We start from the raw sequence: 24,398 nt of genomic DNA on the forward strand, positions 1-24,398 counted from the left end.
GAGCCATATAATGAATTAGAGCTGCTAGGTTGTTCTAGGGACTATAACTTCATTGACCTGCTCTTAAGAGAAGAAATTTTACTAATATATTTTAGTTCTGGATGATAGATAGGAAAGAAAATGTTAACTTGAGACTTTCTCTGTCATTCAGTTTTATGGTGAGTTACTAAATTACTTCGTTAAATTACTCAGTCCCGCACACTGACCTCACCATAGTAAAATTACGAATTGCTCTGTAACACAAATCCTTGGTGTCTTTCTCACAAGTAACACCGGCTGCCAATGTTAAGTCCAAGAGTCAGCTGAATGTGACAGGACAAGCATCGTGAAGCAATGGTGAAAGGAAGAGGTAAATAAACAGTGTAACAGAAATTGGAGGATGATCTTATTTACCCAACTACGCTCCAAATAGATTTTTTAAGTAATAAAAAATTAAATTGTAAGAACGATGCAGAAACAGGAAGTTCTTATTCAAATTTGAGATCTAACAACAGGAGAAATTGAGAAAATCTACCAACCAATTAAATTACATAAAAACACAAAATTCCTACATCAGAAAATCTAAGTTAAATTTAAAATAAATAAACTAGAAAAGAAATTTCCATCAACTACAACCAATAATATATATAAAGCATTTCTTTAAACTAAGGAGATGAGGAATATAATAGATAAAGGAGCTGCAGTGTTGAATAATTCACGAGAGGAAACACAGGTCAGTGTCATTTTTTTAACATCTCACCATAAAACCAGTGACAGAGAAAATCCCAAATTAACACTTTTCCCCGTCATCCAGAAGTAAAATATTGGAATTTCTTCTCTAAAGAGCAATTCAACTAAGTATAAGTACTAAAACACTGTTTTGAAAAATCAAGTAACACTTAAAGAAACACCATCAGACTTACTAAACAATGTATTTACACATATTGATGGTTAATATTTTTTTTTGCTTTTTCTCACATTTATCTTTTTTAAGCCTTTTTTCCCCCACCTATACTAAAAGAGAAAATTCATACAACATCCTCCGGAAACAAAATACTAGGGGAAAAAATTCAGCACATTTTACCAGTTAAAAAACTAAGCACCAGAAGTTATGACCTCATCTGCCATTTCAAATTCAAAAGTATGAACCTTCCATAAAAAGCAAGATTTCCCCCAATACACTTAACACATGATCCTATTCCCTTAAAAGCATGTGGGAGTGTTAGCAGCCGCCATTGCTCTCTAATGCCAGTGCCTCCTCCAGCTCTCCAAGCTCCAGCCAAAGGTTGGAAGGGGACAAGAAAAGAGGTCTCTATAGCATGGGTCCTACAAAGTAGACTGCCTGCAAATTGACCGCTGGTAACACAAATGAAGCAACCGGCTACCAAAGCTGCTCACAAGAGTGCGCCCTCTACTGGAAGGGTGAAGAAACCTCATTGTTATAGGCCTGGTACTGTGGCACTTCCTGAAATTAGACATTATTAAACGCCCACTGTACTTCTGATTCGCAAACTTTCCTTCCGGCATCTGATCCAAGAAATTGCTCAGCACTTCAAATAGATCTGCGCTTCCAGAGTGCAACTACTGGTGCTTTGCAGGAGGCAAGTGAAGCCTACCCTGGCTGGCCTTTTGGAAAACAACAACCTTTGTGTTATCTATGCCAAACGTGTAACAAATGTGCCAAAAGACATCCAGCTAGCACACCGCATACAAAGAAAATATGCTTAAGAATCCACTACGATGGAAAACATTTCATTCTTTAAAAAAAAATCCTGTTATTGGTAGTTCTGTACATTATTTTTTTCCCCATGGGGTCAAAAGGTACTAAGTATATGACTGACTACAAGTGGAAACTAGGGGACAGAAATCAGGTATTTGTGGTGTTTCCATTTTCATTTGTGTGTGAATTGTTTTAATATAAATGTGGGACATAGGGCATTAATGCAAGTCAAGATGCTTCAGTAAATAAGTTTCAGCAGTTCAACTTTATAACAATATAAATAACCCTGTTAAATTTTTACGGACAAGGCCAGCATTTGGATTTTTTTAAAACAGGTAAACTTCTTACTGATAGCAACTAAATGGTGTTTGTAGCATTTTTATCATACAGTAGATTCTATCCATTCACTATACTTTTCTAACTGAGTAGTCCTACATGCAAGTACGTTTTTAATGTTGTCTGTCTTCTATGCTATCCCTGTAAGTTTGCTATTAAAATACATTAAAATAAAAAACAAAAAAAAAATAAAAGCATGTGGGGAAAGGTGGCTTTTCGAGTTAAATACATACTTCATAAATTCCTATACCATTCATATCACTAGTTAAAAAACTGGTTCAAAATTTTTGGGAAAAACTGAACTTCAGGTAGAAAGCCAGAGAAAATAACACAATTTCAAGTTCAAGGTCGCATTAGCCATTTGTATCAGTCTGTTAATGCCAGTTTTATTAGAAAATAGTATTTATGAGCAATCCCTCATTTGTAGTTAATAATGTATGGCCTGTAGGCTCATGGGGCTCCATCTTGTGGTTTAAAGGGCTCATAATAAATCTGAACTCATCTACTTTACCTAAACAGCAGCGTGCCTTTTTTATCTGAGGCATTAGAGCCAAAAATTAACACCCTTGTTACTCACTTGGCTTCACTGTTAACACGTCTAATTTTAAACTTTTGGAATCTTTTGTAACTTTATTAAAGTTAACATAAGCAATAACCTACCATGGTTTTCTATAGTGTTTTAGCTTCTTTTTCCGATCCTTTCCCCTCTTTCTTGTCGTCTTCACTAGACACTGTTTTGTGTGACAGTACTTCCTCATAAGCCTGAGTCCCCTGACAGCTCAGAGTCAATACAGCAAAGATGCCTGAAGACTGCTCTCTGGACTACACCTGCAAGAGAAAAAGAAAAACAACTTTTCAAAAATGCTTCATATCTGAATGTGGAATCTATAAACATGTTATTAACAAAAAAGAAACAATCTTTACAACGAAAAACTAACCCATTTCAAACAAAAAGCTAACACACTGTTTGAGGACCTGGGCCCAAGAAAGAGTCTAAGTGATACGGCCAGAAAAGTTAGCCTTCCTGGTAGCTGCTAGCCCCTGGCTGACTGACTCTCAATGAGATACTTTACAAACACAGTGTCACCACCTGAAAAAGTAATACTTCTATTGTTAGCAACCATTTTGTGATTAACCTTGAGATTTTTCTATTGGAAATTGGCATTAACCAAACCTATCCAAAAAGTAGATAGGACTCCTGAAAATGTACCACCAGCATTGACTATAACCATGGGGCTTTTCAATTTGATATCACCACCAGACAATACATGTTGGCACAATGTTTTTTCTTTGATCATTTTTAGGCCTAAAGTTCAGAATGCTTTTTTGGCTCTGTTCCCCTAACTCCCGAGAGATCCTACTTCTCCCTCAATTGATTATTTCCTGTTATGTCAAACTCCTGAATATCCACTAGGTCCTGACTTCATTACCCATGGATGACTCTGGCCAGGATCCCACGGTATGTTTTTGGTCAGAGGTCTGAGCACCCCTCTGTTCCACCTATATGAGATTTCACTCCAGATAAACATAAACTCTTCTGAGCATTGATGAAATCCTTACACATCTTTTTTTTTAAAAAAAAGGTGGTGGCCAAAATAGGATGCATGCTTTAACTACATGGCTATCAGAAGTAATTTACACACCACAGACTTCCAGCCAAGATGGAGGTGTAGGTAGACATACTGTGCCACCTTGCACAACCAAGAGGAGGACAACAACAATTTAAAAACAAAACAAAAAAACAACCAGAATTGACAGAAAATTGAACTATATCCAAGTCCAACAACCAAGGAATTAAAGAAGACATTCTTCCAGGCCAGTAAGAGGGCTGGAGTTGGGCAGCTTGCAGCAAAGCAGCAGCTGGGGGACCCAGCGAGGTGGCAGGTTGTGGAACCAGGTTGTCTGGGGAGCCAGACAGACCACACAACCCATGGTCACAGCACAGGGAAATAAAGCCTCAAACCACTGATTGAAAACACCTGTGGGGGTTGAGATGGCAGCAGAAGGAACACCCAGCCTCACAGGAGAGTCTGTTGGAGAGACCCACAGGGTCCTAGAATATACACAAGCCCACCCACCTGGGAATCAGCACCAGAAGGGCCCAGTTTGCTTGTGGGAAGTGGGGGAAGTGACTGAAATCTGGCAGAGAGTAGAGCAAATGCCATTGTTCCCTCTCAGACCCCTTCCCCATGAACAACGCCACAACCCAGTGATGTGGGTTACCCTGCCCTGGTGAATACCTAAGGCTCCGCCCCTCACTATGTAACAGGCATGTCAAGACAAAAAAATGGCCCAAAAGAAAGAACAGATCAAAGCTCCAGAAAAAATACACTAAGTGACAAAGAGAGCCAACCTATCAGATGCACAGTTCAAAACACTGGTAATCAGGATGCTCACAGAAGTGGTTGAATTTAGTCATAAATTAGATGAAAAAATGAAGGCTATGCTAAGTGAAATAAATGAAAATGTACAGGGAATCAATAGTGATGAGAAGGAAACTGGGACTCAAATCAATGATGTGGACCAGAAGAAAGAAAGAAACATCCAATCAGAAAAGAAGAAACAAGAATTCAAAAAAATGAGGAGAGGCTTAGGAACCTCCAGGACATCTTTAAACATTCCATCCGAATTATAGGGGTACCAGAAGGAGAAGAGAAAGAGCAATAAGTGGAAAAGTTATTTGAACAAATAATGAAGGAGAACTTCACCTATTTGGCAAAGGAAATAGACTTCCAGGAAGTCCAGGAAGCTCAGAGTCCCAAAGAAGTTGGACCCAAGGAGGAACACACCAAGACACATCATAATTACATTAACCAAGATTAAAAATAAGGAGAGAATCCTAGAAGCAGCAAGAGACAAGGAGGCAGTTACCTACAAAGGAGTTCCCACCAGACTGTCAGCTGATTTCTCAAAAGAGATCTTACAGGCAAGAAGGGGCTAGAAAGGATTCCAAGTCATGAAGGGCAAGGACCTATATCCAAGATTGCTCTATCCATCAAAGCTTTCATTTAGAATGGAAGGGCAGATAAAGTGCTTCCCAGATAAGGTCAAGTTAAAGGAGTTCATCATCACCAAGCCCTTATTATATGAAATATTAAAGGGACTTATCTAAGAAAAAGAAGATAAAAAATATGTACAGTAAAATGACAGTAAACTCACAATTATTAACAACCACACCTAAAACAAAAACAAAAACAAACTAAGCAAACAACTAGAACAGGAACAGGACCACAGAAATGGAGATCACATGGAGGGGTATCAACAGGGGAGTGGGGGGAAGGGAAAAAGGTACAGAGAATAAGTAGCATAGATGGTGGGTAGAAAACAGAGCAGGGAAGGGTAAGAATAGTATAGGAAATGTAGAGGCCAAAGAACTTATATGTATGACCCATGGACATGAACTAAAGGGGGGGAACGTGGGTGGGAGGCAGGGTGTGCAGGGTGAAGGGGGGAATGGGACAACTGTAATAGCATAGTAAATAAATTTTTTTAAATGGGGAAAAAAGAAGTAATTTACACACCACAGAACACACAAACTCACAAAGAACAGCTTTCTCTTCATTTCAGTGTCTTTTCTTTAAATTAAACTTCCTTTAAAAAAATTCCTCTTATTCTTTTTTGTTGCTGTTGTTTGTTTGTAATAGTTTCCTAATACTTTCCAATTAGTCCCTTAAAGGAAAAAAACACATCCTTTTTTTATTTTGGGGACCAGGAAAGTTACAGGTGTGACATTTAACTCTCCCAAATACTGCAAATGAAAAAGCAGACCCATGATTATAATCAAGTGATACTCATCTGTGACCTACATGCAAAACTCTTCACATCCTGTAACCAGCTCCCCTACTCTGGTTTACAAAATCCACCAGAAACAAGCTCCTAAAGCTTGACTAAAACAAACAGAGTGGGAACTGACTGTTAGTTCAGTTATGTAACTGAACTAACAAGTGGAACTTTGATTATGTGCACATATCACATCAAGGTAAAGCGGGAACGTGTACATGCTACAACTCGCAGGGTCCTTTTATACAACAAAGAAATTAAAACTTGACCCCATGGTATGAGACATCTCAGATTCTTTTGTCACTGAAGTTATACATTCTGTAGAAAGATTATAGCACACAATTTAGAGTCTGGCATTTTCCTTTCCCAACTCTACTCCATTCTAGGGGATTCAACCATTTAACACTTAGCTGTGAATCCAGCAACCAAAAAAGATTACTATGTGTTCAGGTGAGAACTGAAAACAAAGTCCACAAGCTTCACTCTGAAAAAAGGTAAAGGCAATATATCAACATACTAAGAAAGCAGACTAAAAGCAGAAAAAGCAGCAAGAATGTTAAAAAAGAGCTGATACAGTGGATAAAGTGCGGATGGCCAAATAAAAGTACAGCACTCTTTCGTCACTTAGCACCCCCTACACATGTAACCACCCTACACATGCACGAAGGATCTCCGGGAACTTCCAGGTGTCATAACACAGTACAGTAAGTAATTCATGATAAAAGCAATGTACCTCAGGATCATGCTCTGTTGGTACTGGAAAAGGAACTTTGGAATCATCTGGCCCAATTCCACCTACCCTTCAGTTTACAAATGAACTACAATCAGAAATATTAAGGTCACACAACTAATCAGGGACAAGGCCTGGTCCAGACCCAAATCATAACCCAATGCTTCTCTCAATTATATCAATCTAAGAAGAAAAGTTAAATTATATACAGTAGACTGTAATCAAAAAGGAAGAAACTCCAACACATTTTTAAAGTTACTTTATTATTGTTTAATTACAGTTGTCTGCATTTTCTCCCCACCACTCCCTGCCCACCCCAGCCAAACCCACCTCTCTCCCATGCTTCCACCCTCCCCCTTGGTTTTGTCCAACACATTTTTTAAAAGGTTTCTATTTTTAAAAATGGACAAAATTCTGACCTTCAAATTAAAAACCTCAGCTTTGCCACTTTATAGCTATTGTGACCTTGGAAAATTATGACTCAAATTCACTTAATTTACTTGGGTCTCAGTTTCCTTTATCTATTCCATTACTAATAGGCAACACTTATGGAATTCATATTCTATACCAGACACTGTTCTAAGAGCTTTTCATACATTGCCTCATTTAATCCTTAAAACAGTGTCAATGACTGTTTCTAACACATCAAGGAAATTGGGAGCTTAAAGAGGTTATATAATGTAATTAAACACACAAAGCAAAAGTATATAGTAGAACCTGGATTCAAACAGACAATCTCTTTTGATATTTTTGCTCTAAAGGCAGTCACACTTTAAAATATAGTTATGTAATTACAAAGGTTGTATAGCAACACATCCAGGCTTTGGAGTCAGACATGCCTAGATTCAAGCAGTCATGCCTCATTTTATTGCACTGTCCTTTATTGTTCTTCACAGATATTGCCTTTTTTACAAACTGAAGGCAAGACAATCGACAAGCCAGCTGCACTGCCCTGACAATACCACAGGCTCCGCCCCTTACAACTTAACAGGTGCACTGACACGGAGAGTCAAAGCAGCTCTACCTAAAACACAAAAACACAGGGAGGCTGCCAAAAAGATTACAACTTGCTTTACTGCAATATCCACTTTACTGCAGTGGTCTGGAACTGAATTTGCAGTATCTGAGGTATGCATGTACCAGCTTTGTTGCTCTACTTTTCAGAGCTGGAGTTTTCTCATCTCGCAATGAGATGAATAGTATTTACTTCAAACTAAATAAGACAGATTATAAAAATACCTAAAATTACCTGCCAAATACTATATATTCAATAAATGGTTGCAGGGGGAAGGAAAACCCTAGAATATCAAATAAAATTATTTGTTTATACATCTGAAACAAAACAGCGGAAAAACAGCTTAGAAAAATATTAGCTGTGCTCTACCTTTTAAGTAAGAACCAGTGGAGGTTGGGGTGGTGGAAGAAACTGCCAGTCTCACAGGAGAATCTGTTTAAAGGTCCCACAGGGTCACAAAACATACACAAGCCTACCCACTCTGGGAATCAGCACCAGGGCAGGGGTCAGAAGGACATCAGCGGCTTAGGGAAAGTAAAGTAGAGAATGTGAATGGAAACAGGTCCAGAGCCAAGCAAGCAGCATTGTTCCCTCTCTGGCCCCTCCCCCACATCAAGCACCACAAAGCAGCAAAGCCAGCTGCACTGTCCTGGCAATACCACAGGCTCCACCCCTTACAACTTAACAGGTGCACTGACATGGAGAGTCAAAGCAGCTCTACCTAAAAGACAAAAACACAGGGAGGCTGCCAAATTGAGGAGACAAAGAAATATGGCACAAAAGAAAAATAGACCAAAACTTCAGAAAAAGAACTAAGCAACACAGGGATAGCCAACCCATCAGATACAGAGTTCAAAACACTGGTGATAAGGATTCACAGAGAAATGAATGAGTATCACCACAAAATAAAGGAAGAAGTAAAGGCTATGCAAAGTGAAATAAAGAAAAATATACAAGGGACCAACAGTGAAGGGAAGGAAGCTGGGATTAAAATCAAGGATTTGGAACAAAAGGAAGAAATAAGCATTCAGTTGGAACAGAAAGAAGAAACAAGAATTAAAAAAAACAAGGAGAGGCTTAGGAATCTCTGGAACAACTTTAAACATTCCAACATCTGAATCATAGGGATGCCAGAAGGAGAAGAGGAGGAACAAGAAATTGAAAACTTATTTAAAGAAATAATAAAAGAAAACCTCCCTGATCCAGTGAAGGAAACAGACATACAAGTCCAGGAAGCTCAGAGAATCCCAAACAAGTTGGATCCAAAGAGGGCCACACCAAGATGCATCAAAATTAAAATGTCACAGGTTAAAGACAGAGAATCTTAAAAGCAGCAAGAGAAAAGGAGACAGTTAACCTACAAAGGAGTTCCCATTAGACTATTATTAGCTGATTTCTTAAAAAAAAAAAAAAAAAGCAAAAACAACCTTGTAGGCAAGAAGGGACTGACAAGAAGTATTTAGAGTGATGAAAAGCAAGGACCTATACCCAAGATTATTCTATCCAGCAAAGCTATGATTTAGAATAGAAGGGCAGAAAAAGTGCTTCCCAGACAAGGTAAAGCTAAAGGAGTTTATCATCACCAAGTCCTAAATAAGATGATCAAAACTGTGAACAGTAAAATGACAACAAACTCACAATCTAAAAAAAAAAAAAGCAAAAACAAACTAAGCAAATAACTAGAACAGGAACAGAATCACATAGAGGGGTATCAGCAGAGAGGGGGAAGGGGGAGAATGGAGGAAAAGGTACGGGAATAAGAAGTATAATTGGAATACAAAATAGACAGGGGGATGTGAAGAATAGTATAAAAATGGAGAATCCAAAGAACTCGTATGTACGACCCATGGACATGAACTAGGGGAGAGAACTGCTGGAGGGAAATAGGGCTAATGGGCAAAGGGGGTCAAAGAGGAAAAAAATGGGACAACTGTAAAAGCATAATCAATAAAATATAGTTAAAAATTTATGGGCAATGAAATGTCAATTTCATACAATATTCATGTAACAAAGTATCAATTTTTAAAATTTTTAACCATTTAAAAACATATTTTAGCCTACAGGTCATACAAAAACAGGCAGTAGGCCAAATATGGTCCATGGGTCATAGTTTGTCAACTCCTAATATACAAGGTCACTTTAAGGAATGTGGCTTTTACTTTGGGTGAGATGGGGAGCCCTTAGGGAATTTTAAGAAGAGAAATAACAAAATTTGACTCATTTTTTCAATGTCACTATGATTTCTATGTTGAAATACATAGCACAGAGGGCAAGGGTGGAAGGAAAGAGGCCACTTAGGAAGCTTAATGATTAGATTCTGGATATAGTCTGAAGGTTAAGATGACAGGACATCCTAGCAGAATGGCTGTGCAGTGTGCGTGAACTGAAGGCATCAGGAGTGACTTCAATGTCTGTGGCCCGAACAACTGAGTTAGGGAAGGTACAAGGAGAGCAGGTTTGGGGATTAAAATCAGGCATTCTACTTTGGACATGCTGAATTTGAGATATCAGATATCCAAGTAGGTAACTAGGTATGAACCCATAGTTTAAAAAGGATTAGGATAAAATCTGGCACTTTTCAGGCTACAGGCAGCATGTAAAGCCACAAGGTCACCAGAGAAGTAGGTATGCCAATGAATGGGAAAAGCCAGAAGAGGCACAACTACAGTCACAGAAGGAGTGGCCTGAGAGGAGGAGAAAAACTAAGACTGGGCTGTTGTGAAAGCCAGATAAAGAAAATTTATCAGGCAAACTCTTTGAATTAAAAACAGGAAAAGGGATACAGCATGAGAATGGAAATCCTGAGTTTCAGTCCTCATTTTACTAAGGATGTTTATGATTCAAAGATACCTATATTTGGAATTTTTGCATACTACCATGTAAAGTAGTTTTGCCAAGTTTTACCATTTACAGGAATCTATCCTCTGCTATACTACCCTATCCCCACTTCAGGCTATCTTTGGAGAAAACTCTACCTTGAGAATATGAGGTAAAAACCTTCAATGACTATTCATTACCTAAGCAAATAGCATCCCATTCATATTCAGTGCAGTACCCAAATTCCCCATAATACAAAACTAATGTAATTTTTTCCCCCTGGCAGTGGTGCTCTGACCACTGTAGTTACAGCCAAAATGGGAATAATGACTCTTCCCCAAACACTCTGCAATGTGCTAAGCTTCAAGTTCAATCTTTTCCTTACTAAACAGACTACCATGACTTGTCATTACTCTAGCCATTAGATGTCCATCACAAATCTCCCCCTCCTTGAAAGCTTTACCTAATACTCGACCACTTCCTAAGTGGTCTCTTAATAAAATTTCTTCCTTCTGATCCATCCAGCAGTTTCAAGTTCCTTTACAACATTTTTATTACTCGGTTTTATTTATTTGCATTATAAGCTCCTTATGAAATGACTTAACCTTTACCCCACAGCACCTTGTACAATGCCTCACACTCAAGAGAGGTTCAAAAAAATCTGAATTCAACTCTAGATTTATCTTTCCTTAGACAGTTCCATTAACTGTAGAAATCTAAAAAGGTTCATCTGAAAGGCCACCATCTTCTCCCATATATTTCCAGGGCAGTCATCATCACAGCTGACTTATAGGGAATTTCTGACTTTTCCTCCGTAAGTAAAAATTCCAGTGCCATCTATCTGACTCATTTCACCCATCTTGGATTAACCCCTCAAACCACCTCTCATTCCTTCAGGACTTTACTACTTATACTTTGCTCACTGACACATGTTCCCTCATTTCTGGCATTATCTTAGTAATTTCGGTAACCATATAGATGACCCTTATAAAATTCCTGTCTTTCCATTACTTATAGTCCTTTCTTACAACATTCTCATCTTGTTTCCTACCTTGGACGCCACTCCTTACCAGGGTTCATAACCTGTTAACCCTACCACCTTTCACAGTCTCTCACCCTTTACATGCCTTCACTCCTGTCCTTAACCAACTGAACTTACACAATTCATCATTTGTCATTCACACCAGCAACTGCCTTTGTTACCCTCTCCTGGAAAAACCCCAACCAACCCACACCAGTAACCGTGGACAATAGAATAGGTCTGGAAGGGATCACACAACTGAGCTGATGGTTTTCCTAAAGTCATAATCTAACAATCAATAGTTTTCAAACAGCAGTGGTACTGCAACCCTGGGGGATTTGAAAATGTGAGGTGGGGTTTTCTGGTTGTCACATGGTTGGTAATCCTGGCATTTGGTACTGCAGGATGCTGAAGATCCTACAGTGTCCAAGAAGCCCCATTAGTACATATATTATATATAACATATACACCCATTCACTTCCCCGCTTCCCTAATGATTATTTCACATCTCCTCCCATATCCTCACATTCCCCTTGTCATCCTTTCTATTTCAATCAAAACACCAACCTTCCTGCATCTTTTCCCATATATTCTACATTTCGTACATTTATTATGAATAAATTGTCCCAATTTCTGTCTAATCCAAATCTCTCGACTCAAACCCTACTAGATCCTCATCCCCTTTGCTGCTCCAGGATATCACTCCAGTAGTCACCTCCTCTCCTTTCCTGAGTAACTTTTCTTGACCTCCTGCCTCCCTACAGCCTGATTCTCTGTCCCTTTTACGAAGCACATAATTGAGTTAACACTTCTGTTTCCATTTCCTCCCTTCCCATTCTCTCATAAATTTACCGCAATAGGCCTCTCACCCCCAAAGATCCACTGAAACAACTCTTGTCAAGGTCCTCTAGACTTCTACGGTGTTCAATGCTGTGACCAGTTCTCAGTACTCATCTCAGGGCCTCTCAGCAACAAGTGACACAGTCAACTGCACTCTCTTTGAACACTTTACTTCCCTTGGCTTCCAGCCAGTACACCACTCTCTCAGATCTCCTCCTACTTCATAAATTACTCTGCCATCTCCTTCCTTTTTTTTTTTTTAACCTCCACAACCTATAAGTGCTGGAGTGCCTCAGGACTCAGCGCTCACGCTTAATCTCTTCACTGTCTCACTGAGTTTCATCCACATTGGTATCCTTGATATTTCTCAAACAATTCACTCATGCTCCCATCTCAGAGGCTTGCTAGTTTACCCCAGATATCCATATAACTTCTTCTCTTCCTCAGGTGTCTGCTCAAATGTCACCAAACCCTGAGCCCATCATCACTGATCACTTAAAATAGCAACCCCTCTTCCAGCACACCTCTGACCCTGTTCTAGTTCTCTCAATAGGATTTGGCATATCTTTGCTCATTCTTTGTTTTGTACACCTAGAATAATGCCTGGCACAAGAGAGAAACTCAAACAAAGTTTCTCATACAACATCACATTCAATACTTACAGCAGCCCTAAAAAGTAGTGAAAAAGAAGAATAAGTGGTATAAGGTTATTTTATAATCTTTTAAAATATGAAAGCACAAATATAACAAAGATGTTAAGTGATCTGTCCATGATCACACACAGGCAGAGCTATCCCTAGCACTGGGGTTGGGTCTCCAGCATCAGTTCTATTCATAATTTACATCACTGTCTTTACAATCAAGTCAAAGAGCAGATGTATATTTAATTTTGCACAGTGATCTTTAAAAGCTCAACTTGAGATCTAGTCCTTTAAATCACAACCAGACATGAAGTAGCACCTAAACTGTACATGCTTCAACAGTATTTATTTTCTTCTCACTAAGAAGCTGTGATGGAGGGATCAGACTATCTTTAGAATTTACAGATCTTGTGACAATTCTGATAAAAAGAAAACTGGGGTGATGTGCCAAGAAACAGTTAAGTATTCAAACTATTCTCTGTCCTTCTGTGCCAACTGAAGCACACTTAACACCAAAGGGTAAACCAGCACCTTGGTAAACAAGCTTCAAACCGTGTCTCTGGTTCTCAAGATTTTTTGTTGCCATTCTACAGAACAGAGCATGCAAAGAAACCGTATCTGGACACGATAGACTGGACATGATTATTTCTCTTATTTAGGTTTCCAAAACAACCTCAGAAGCTACAATCTAGTTAATAAACAAGCAGTATTGTTTAAAAAATCATCAATTTTAAAACAAAAAGTCATTTTGTTTCCACCTTGACAAAATGAACAAGCTCTTACTGCAAATAAAATGCATAAATTCACCAAGTATGTCAATACAGAATTTTTTTAATATGTAACAGTGCTAAAAATTAGGAACTATATTAGATCCTTCAGTAATATCATAATTTAATTTCCAGACTCTTGCCAACACTCATTCTCCTCTTTCTGGCATCCTCTGCCACAGTTGGAAACTGTGTATCTAGGTCAGAAAAGACAAGTACCTTTTCAGAACAGCTCAATATCTTTGGCACAAGTGTTGATATTACAATTCAACCCCTTCACAAACTCCTCTTAAAATATACCCTGATGTAAATTACAAGATTAGTACTACAGATATTTATGAAAAGTCACTGGAAAAAAATACTTAAATGTTAGATTTAGAAAAGTGATAGAAATAATGAACTTAAGAAAAATATGAGATAGGCAATACAATGTAATTAGTATAAGAGCAATGGATTTAGGGTCAGAAGATTTGCTTTCTAATTCCAGTTCCACAACTACTGAGCTGGCCAATTTTAAACAAATTTAAACTCTGAGCCTCTATTCCTTCATTTAAAAAAAAAAAAAAAAAAAAAAGGAACCCTGGCCTCTAAAGCAGCAAAATACTTAAGTTCTGGTTTTAGCCTTTGGGGATTAGCAAATTTTTCAATGTATAATAAATACTGACATTGGATAAGATACAAGAAACTTCCCTCATCAAAAAAGACTGTATGGTTTTCATTTAAAAGGAATGAGACATATTCTTACATGGAGTTATTCATGGGTTATAACCAAAGAGCTTCAAAGTGTTAGAGTGCTGGATAAAGTCACTGTCACTGCAGGTGGTAACACTGCCCAGAAACATTCTAATTTTGTCAACTAATACTTATGTTAGGGAAGATCTATGGCAAGCTTTATTTCTCCAATCTCTCTAATCTGGCAGAACTCAATCTCCAAACTGTCTTCCCTGTAGATTTTGTCAATATTTGATTATAGGCTTTGTTATGGGAAGGAAGGTCTAGAGTAGGCATTACTCTAGGGAGAAGTCAGAAAACATTTACTTAAAGGGCCAAATAGTAAATATTGTAGGCTTACAGGCCCTAAGTCTCTGTGGCAACTCCTGAACTTTGCCACTATAAGGTGAAAGCAGCCAGACAATGTGTAAATAAATGGGTGTGGATGTGTTTTAATAAAACTTTGAAGACATAGTTTGCCAATCCTTCAGTCTTTCTAGTGTTTCACCCAAATACCAGGGGTCTCTCAATTCTGTCTGGACCATAACTTTAATATCCACCAGCCATACAACCCCTAGTATCTCTGTTCATACCCAACCCAGGGACAGCCACTGTGGTAAACCCTCCAGTCCTTCTCATTCATTGACAGCCCAGCCCTGCACCTTGAATTCACAAGGGGCCCACAGGCAAACATTTGGAAACCCCTCCTACACAACTTCCTCTTCTCCAGTGTCCTGCCCAGAAGATTCTAGCCACTTTAGCTGTCCTGCATTCTGAGCTGGGCACAGTGAGGCCACCATGGCCTTGGATTCCTGATCAGGAAATTGTTCTCAGGCAAAAAGCAGGGGCAATCAAGGGGCTCATTTCATAAATTTCAAGATCACAGGCCTCTTGCCCAAAGTCTGAAAGAACTGCCTCATAACAAGGTTTGCTATGAAGAAGGCTAATCCAGACTAGCTGCTCCTTGATAACCAGGAGCAAATGCCGTAGTCAATAAACATTCCAGTTTCCACTGTGTATCAAGACTTCTTCTGAGGTACAGCTCAATCTGAAGCTATGGGGCAATCCAAAGGGCACTATGGTAAGAATGAGTAGCCATTCATCCATCCATCCAACTAATACTTACTAAGCATCTTAATGTACCAAGAGAGTCCTGATTTCTGTCTTTAAGCCTCGGTAATAGCACAGCCTAAAGTAGGACTATAATCTGCCCTGAGAATCACACAGGTTTCAGGTAAAAACTGAAGTTGAGAAAATGCACATAAAAACACTTGATAAAGCACTACACAAATCAAAGTTATTTTTGTGATAGCAACAATCACCCCTTATCAACAGCACGAGTTCTCTGTGTACACTTTCCCTAGAGCAGAAACAAGATGTGAAAGGATGGCTGTGAAAGAGCATGGTGCGTGTGAGTGCATGCACCCTGGAGAGTCAGGGAACTATCATGCAGGAGACCAGTGACCCTACTCAGGTACCTGAGGTGAAAGCACAAATGTGAATCCAGCTTTTAACAAAGGCTTGTTTTCTACTGGGGCTTGGAGGCTAATGAGTATACACATCAGTATATTCTAACATATGTCTCGTTCTGCTTTCATTTTCTTGAACCACCTTCTTCCTTCTGTTTTCCTATCACTGCAATTTCAAGCCTTTAAATAAATGTCAGCTGTAATGTTAACAGATACTGGCATATAAGAAAAAGAAAGGCAAATGGTTCCTTAAGACACAAATATTGACTATAAAATATATTTGAGTATATTAAAATCAAGAACTTTCAGTCTTCAAAAAAGACCCTAAAGAAAGTAAAAAATAAGTTATAAACTGAAAAGATTTTTGGAATACATACATCCAACAAAAATATCAAAAATATATAAGGATAACTTAAAATCCAAAAGGAAAGCACAAACCACCCAGGAGAAGAAAAAAGAAAAAGGAAAAAAGTGAATGAGCATTTCACAAGGAAAAGAAAGAACAAAAAGAATGTGAGGGAACATTAACATCAAACGTTATCAGAGAAATGTAGTAAATATGAAATATCATTCCGTATGCATTCAAGCTGAAAAAATGTAAAGTCTGGCAATACCAAGTATAGGAAAGATATGGAGTCACAAGGTCCGTTATAGATTAAAGGCAGGTAAAATGTTTGGTGTTAATTTCCACAATGTGAATAATCCCATCTATTACCCAGGGATTTTACTCTTACATATACACAAAGAGAAACATACACAGGTATAGGACATGCATTATTAGAACGTCCATAGCAAATCTGTTCCCAGTAGCAAAACCCTGGAAAACATGCAAAATGACCCTTCTCAAGAAAATGGATGAATAAACTACACTATATTAGTGGAATGGGTTATTAATCAGCAATGACATGCAACAACCTGGATAAATCTTAGCAATACAATGTTAAGTAAAAATACTAAGTCCCAAATGATTGCATACAGAATATCTTTTTTGTAAAACTAAAACTAAAAGCTATACGTTCTAAGAATCCATAAAGATATGATACTGCTATACAAAAACAGAAAGCAAGGGAATCATGAACACAGAATTCAGGCTGTGAGTTCTATACAGAAGACATGGAATAGGATGGTCAGAGAAACCTGTAAAATCAGATGCTGGTTACTAAGGATCTACCTGTTGTTCTAGTAGTGGGTTCACAGGGGCTTATAACATTTTAATCACATTTTATTTTAAAAATAAAATAAAAACAATCTATACCTGGATCAATGAGATAATGCTATGAAGAAATATTCTGGCGGATCCATTATATAAATCTGTGCACATTATATCCAATTTTTAAAAAAGCTTCTTAGCCTATGTTAAATTTTTTCCTAAACTGAGTTTTGGTCTTCTTGGGGTATATTTTTTTATGTTAAATCTACTCAACTATAAATAGTTGTTAAATTATTTTTTCCTAATGTGGATTGGTTAAAAACTATGAATTTCTGACACAGCATGCTAGAGTACAAGTCACATACTGTGATTTGACTCATGGAGTATTCGATACAACAGTATTCATGAAACTGCAATTTAATAAGTACTCTTCACTTGCTACATACTGGGAAGGGAACAAAAACTTCCATGTTCCATAGAAAATATGCTTCCATTTTACTAGATGACTCGTTCCACACCTAACCCCTAAAATAGATGCCAACTCAAAATCTTCTTACTCATAAGTGACACTTTGAAGTCAATCTCAGTATTTTTTCCCAACCTTCTGTTGAGAAAAAGAACAAGGATACTGAAAAAAATATTTTCTTAATGCAGATTTTCTTAGTAATTAGAAAAGTTAAAATTAGGGTTCTCATAACAACTAACTCAGTCAGTTAATAAAGAAATGCTTAAGATATATATATAACACTTCATGAAAAAATGAAGACTATAAAAATAATTTGTTGTACTCACTTTCTGTATTTTATAATTTCCATTTAATATGGTATTTACAAAGCTATTCTATTCACCTACCTTTAGCAGTTTACAAGGAAAACAGTAAAGTATAAATAAAACACTCATAGAGAATGATCTTTGTATGTAAAAAGGGTCTAAATTTCCAGTGGGAAACACACTTCAAACTTCAAAAGTAATGTACTTATTAGCTGGAAAGTTTTAAACTGTTCAACCATCTGGGTAATACAAACCCTCCCCCAAACTAACCCCCCCCCGCCAAAAAAAAAAGAAAAAACGGGAAAGCCCAAGCAACACAGTAATGTGAAAAATGGATTCAGTTATTTTGTGAAGTGTTATTATTTATCTACCCAACACTCCCAGATCTCCTGTTTCCCCAAAATAGAGCTCTCACATCACTATTCAGGGTATTACCTTCAAATAAGCAGGATAAGAACATTAAAGGCAATATAAAATAGGGATATTTCCTACCTTTATTATCACAATGCAGATAAGACACCAATTAGTGCTTAATACACATATCCCTATATTATACAAAGCAGTTCTAATAAAGCACTACATGAAGTACCATGTTTTTCAGACTATAAAACGCAACCCCCAATTTGGGGGAAATGGGGGTGCATCTTATAGTCCAAATGCAGCTTACCTGGCTCACTGTGGGGGGCAGCAGCAGAGGAGCGGGGTCACAGGTTATTAAATATTTTACCATTTTTTGCTTCAAAATTTTTTTTCCTATTTTCCTCCTCTAAAACCTAGGTGAGTCTTATGGTCCAGTGTGTCTTATAGTCCTAAAAACACAGTAAATTCAGCATCATAAACAATCCTGTAAGTCTCATCATTTGACAGATGAAAAAACAGACTCGTATTAAGCAACTCTTATAAGATCACACAACTAGTAAACAGCAGCAATTAAATGCAAACTCAGGTCTGCTGATGGACTTCTAGTCACAGAAAATTAAAGAAAAAAACAGAAGTCAGGAGACCAGGGCTATAATTATGTTGGAATGGCCACTAACAGCCATAAAGGCCTTTCGGCTGGCCCTGTGGATTCTACTTCCTGAAAAATAATGCCTCTCACTCGATGTGCTTCACAAGGCTAGTGTGAGGATCAACTAACAGTCATGGAAGTATTTTGAAAAGTACACTGTTATATAAACAGGGGAGAGATTACTCTTCCAACCTTCAACCAATTACAGTGAGTCCTGAACTCAAGAAACAGCAATCCAATACCATGAGCTTGTGACTGGTGTTTTTTCAGACTGCAACAAATTCTGCAATTCAAGAAGAATCCTGACTAAATCTCAATTATTCAGTGTGTGACTCATAAATGGAAAAATACAACCACTAGGTTCACTTATCAAAACTTGATAGTTTACAAGATAGAAGAGAGTAGACTAAATTCTCTATGCCTGAAAAGGCCTCTCCACCAACACCTATCAGTAACAGTGATGATGCCACAGTAATAATAGCAAGTGCTTGTTGTTATGCTAAGCACTCACAGATAAAGCATTTTACATGCATAAATTCATTTAATTCTCAAAAACCCTCTGTAGGGGATACAAGTATATCAATTCAACAGGAAACAACAGTCTAAAGGAGTGAAGGAGCGTATCTGAGATCAAGCGGCTAGTCAGTGGGCGAAGCCAGGATTCAAACCAGACAACCTGTCTACAGAGCTGGAGCTATTTGTGACTCGCTGCATAAATCCTCTGCCAAAAAGCCCACCCCTCTCAGTGCCTCTCAGGAAGCCCTCCTTCATCCCAACCCAAGTGTAAAACTCATTCTCCCTTCAAAGCACCATTTCCTTTCCTTTCCAGTGATATTGCTACCTACTTATCATATATAATAAATGAACAAACAAAATCTATTAACGTTACTAACCCTGGCATACGCAAACAAGAGCAAGCATGTAACTGATCTGAGTCTGGCTCCTTATCCCTGAGGAGCCACCTATTTCAACAACACTTGTTTTAAACTAAACAAGAATGTCTTTAAAGTGCTTAAAGAGACATTAGTTATTTGTACAAAACCACAGGGTAAGTGACAGAGTCAAGATATAAATTCATTTTTATGTTTAATAACCCTTGTTACTAAGCCAGCCACCTGATTCCAAAGCCTCTCAGATGTTAATTCTAAAGGTTGGAGGTGGGGTGGAGACCAGAACCATGCCAATCCCATTTGCTAACTCAGTTAATAAATATTTATTGTAACGAAATTTAAAAAAAATTCAATCAATACACTGTGGCTCATATTGTAAACTTTCATGAAAGAGAATGCCCTCCGCTTCCAAGTGAGATTCCACTGTTATCTTTCCAGGGCACGTTAGGTGTACTCCCCATTTCCAATAACAGTGAGAAAGAAAGGATTTTTGAAATCTGAGTTCCCACTGTTTTGCTGGAAATTAGACTCAGGCCTGCTTACTCAGTCACCTCTACTCTCAGAAATAAAATACTTAACTCCTGAAATAAAATTTTCAAACTACTCTCCTTAACTCCTTAAGCACTCCACCCGACCATGCACTCAGCTTGGACAACACCTCTACCTGACCTCTACACCTTCACAACCCTTTGCCCAGCTTGCACTGAATTAGCCCTCCCATACGCTCCCATCCCACTGCACTAGTTCTGCCTTACGTCTTCATCACTTGCCAGTCTGTAACCACATGCGTTTTGAAGGCAGATACTGTGTGTTATTCTCTGCTGTATTACTACTACATATCACAGTACCTGGATAGTTAGCACTCAAACATTGGTGAAATGAATAAACAAATGAATAGATGACTGGTGATCCAATAAGGACTCGGTGTTCTTACTTCTGGTGGGACATATGAGCAGCTCCTCATCATTCCCCAGAGCTGCAGCACAGCCAGACTGGTAACAGACAGTCTTGCCATAGAGCTGTCTCTCTACCAGGCTGTAGGCAAGAAGGTGCTATGATCACAGCTACTGTGCACCATTAATTACCGAAAAGCAAATTCAAGCTCATGAAAGTATGCTTCAACTGAGATGCTGTGCATCATTCATTCTAAAAATACTTTATTACCAGATAATTCACTTCAGGAAACTGCTCATATAAATAACAAACACTGCTGCCATATCACACACAATTACATGACCAATCTTGTAAAATGATCACCTTTGTAGATAAGCCTCCATTTTTGATCCTCCATGTTCCACAGAGTATACACCAGACACTTTAATCCTCCAAGTCAGGATTTACATCAGCCCTACAGACTCAATAGTGTATGATCAGTCTCCATCTTAAGGATGGAAAACTGAGACTCAGATGGTTAAGTAACTTGTCCAAAGACACCACAAAGGCATATCTATAATTTGAACCTCAGTCTGCTCGGTGCCAAAACCTGTGGATCACTACCCTAGAGAGCCTTCGAGTAAAAGGTAGGTGCCCAATGGGCTTGACAAGGTAGTGTCAACCAACTAAAATCGAGTTAAGGGGTCAGGAAGATATAATCATTCAATAACTTAAAACGTAAGGTTAGGCTTTTCATTTAGTATTATATACAGATATAAACTCAACACAAAAAATTAGAAGAGCTTCAAGAATCAAAACTGGCAATGAAAAAGTTATACAATCTTAAATAACACTGTCATGAGAAAACTTAAGTCACAGTCAGAAGTTGCCTTTTTTGAAACAGTTATTCAAAATGATGGAGGAGAAGCACACTCCATCTCCAGCATAATGACCATCTGTCAACAGGGTAGTTAAAGGTTAGGAAAGCAGACCAGAAATAAAGAAAGAGAAAAGTCTCATATTCCAAGAAAAGAGACCATATGCAAAGTTACTTCCTTGCCAATTTATAAGAAATGCAAAGAATATGGGAAAAAGGAAAAATGTACCAGTATTTACAGGAATTCTTTTTAAGAAAAAGTTGCCAATTAAAACAAAAAGGTTCAAGTCATTAGTAATTAGACTACTGTATATCTGAAATATAATTTATTAGATTGGCCAGAAAGGTTTAGTTTTTGTCTATACAAAGGCTCAGTACTGTTGTCTTTAACTTCATTTGAAACCATTTTGTTAGATTGTATTGTGACAGCTGTCATTTCAGCACATTTTTTAATTTATCAAAATTGGTGAATTTTTGTACAGCCATTTTAATATTAAAGATGTAAGAAGATACACAACATTGTCGGCATATTATGCTTTATTATTTCAAGAAGGGTAAAAATGCAACTGAAATGCAAAAAAAGATCTGTGCAATGTATGGAGGAGGTGCTGAGACTGATCAAATGTGTCAAAAGTGGTTTGCAAAGTTTCTTGGTACTACTGACATTCTGGCCAAATAATTCTTTGCTGTGGGGCTGTCGCATGCACTGAAAGATGTTAAGCAGCACCCCTGGCCTCCACCCATTAGAAGCCAAAAGCAGAAGATAGCTGACATCCTCAAAATATCCAAATCAATAAAGTGAGTGGTGAAAATTTTTAAAATGTGTCATTTATTTTATGGAAGAAAGGTAACAGACTTTTTGGCCAACCCAATTTGAAAAAAAAGGACGATGTGTTTAGTGCCTCTAGATTTACATGTGCACTGAAAGGCAACTTCACTAGTGAAATCATTCCAGTTAGAGCAAATCTAATGACTTTTAATAGTCACTAAAGTTAAACCTTGCTTAAAGTTACAATTAGCTACTTGTTAAGGTTACTGTCACTAAGGCATCTAATTTAATGCTATTTTAACTTTGAAAGAAATATACTTTGTGTCCATTCTTAAATTATTTTCCATTCACCTTTATGACAATATTTAAAGACAATGGTATTTTAATATTGCAAATCCACACTGTTTCCCTGATACATGTTTGCTTTTCAGCTTCTTAAAGATTAATGAGACTTCACTTAAATGCATTTCTACCTGTCAGTCCAAATACTTCAATGACTTCATACAATTTCCATTGGAATAAAATTTTAACAGAGAAGGCAGTTTTTTATTCTTTGTAACTATGGCAGAAGCTGAACTAGCATCCTTCAGTAATACACAATTTCCTAAAGAGACCAAATTAAATAGAGCCCAGAGGTAATGTTTCTAAATTCAAAAAAAAGCAACCAGCCAATTCCTACATCTTCCCTGTGGCACCTGTATAGCTAGCCTCCATCTATGACACACTTTTTCATCACAGATTAGTAACATCCTTCCCTCTTTTCTGACTACACATGCTTAACATAAAGTGTTTTCTTCACTATTATTTTTATTGATAAAATTAATTAACTCAGGAGTAGATAGGAATAATGTAATCAGAAAACTGAGGCAATGGAGAAATAACCTATGGGAATTATATAGCTATGCATACATTAATAGAACTTTAAAGATTTTACATCTCCTATACCTAGGTACAGAAGTATGAAAACATAATTTATAATATTTATCCTATACACATTCTATTGGTGATTGTGATTAGCCATGTGCTAGGCATTGGTTACAACATGCATAATCTCATTTAATAATAACAATCAAATGATACCTAACACATTATGCTTACTGTGTTCCAGGCACTGTTCTAAGTGCATTGCACGTATTAATTTATTTAATCCTCACAGCAACTCTGTAAGGTAAGTACTATTATTTCAAATTCACAACTAAAGCTTTGAAATGTTAGTTTACCCACAGTGTAAGTGAGGAAGCAATAGGGCTATAACTGAAATGTAGGTTGGAATATGAAGACAAACCAAGCTCTTACCCTCTTAAGTAGTACTTTCGACTTTCATTGTGTCACCCCACCCCAAACAACTCTCCCTGAGACCTGAGAGAGAGAGAACAGGAATGTATGGTTCCTACTGAGGCATCACCTCACATACAATCCCATCTTCAACATTTATAAACTTCAGCTAGAGCTAAATCAACCTTGTTGCCATCTCCCAAATCTATCATTCAGCACTTCCTGCTGTTTTCATATGACTTATCCTTGCCTAAAACAGCCTCTACAATCTCCACACTCAACAAATTTTGCTCAGGTTCAAAGTTTTACCTCCTTCACAGGACATTTTCTGATTCAGCCAATATCGAAATTCCCTTGTATAAACTCTTTCAGTAATTAGTGTAGTTATCACCATTTTAGCTAGTAATCACATACTGCCTCATACTGCCACATGAATATTTTGGCATGCTCTTCCCCAAACTATAAGTTGAAGGTCAGAATTATGTCTCAAAATCTGGTATCCACTTCAGTCCGTACCATAGTGTTATACATATAACAGGAGCTTGATAAATACTGTTGAACAGATGAATATATACTTTTTATTTAGTGAGAGGCAGTAAAGCAAAGAAAGTGTTTCAACAAAGTACAGGCATTGGTGTCTGACAAATCATAATTTTAGTCTTAATTGCTAAAAGGAATGTAAATGCTGTCATTTTGGAAAACAGTTTGATAGTCCTTCAAAATGTTAAAACACAAGCTTACCATAGGACTCCTAGGTATGCACCCAAGAGAACTGAGAACCTACATTCACACAAAAATCTGAACATGAATGTTCATAGCAGCATATTTCATAATAGCCAACAAGAGACAACCCAAATGTGCATCAGCTGATGGATAAACAAAATGTAGTACACGTCCATATAATGGAATATTATTCAGCCATTAAAAGGAATGAAGATATAACACATGCTACAACATG

At 37.7% G+C, this 24,398-nt stretch overlaps 1 protein-coding gene across 4 annotated transcripts in view; it reads right to left on the reverse strand.

Moving 5' to 3' along the window:
* LOC114492427 (spermatid perinuclear RNA binding protein) overlaps positions 1-24,398 on the reverse strand; it is a 127,214-nt gene that overhangs the window by 65,485 nt on the left and 37,331 nt on the right. For all 4 annotated transcript variants that reach the window (XM_028506722.2, XM_036022193.1, XM_036022191.1 and 1 more), the window contains one exon: positions 2,696-2,863. In XM_028506722.2, coding sequence (XP_028362523.1) covers positions 2,696-2,698 — 3 coding nt within the window. In that variant the 5' untranslated portion in view covers positions 2,699-2,863. Of the gene's footprint in view, positions 1-2,695; positions 2,864-24,398 lie in introns of those variants that run through there.

The sequence above is a fragment of the Phyllostomus discolor genome, chromosome 3 (genome assembly GCF_004126475.2).
Source record: "Phyllostomus discolor isolate MPI-MPIP mPhyDis1 chromosome 3, mPhyDis1.pri.v3, whole genome shotgun sequence".
In the NCBI taxonomy this organism is placed as follows: Eukaryota; Metazoa; Chordata; class Mammalia; order Chiroptera; family Phyllostomidae; genus Phyllostomus; species Phyllostomus discolor.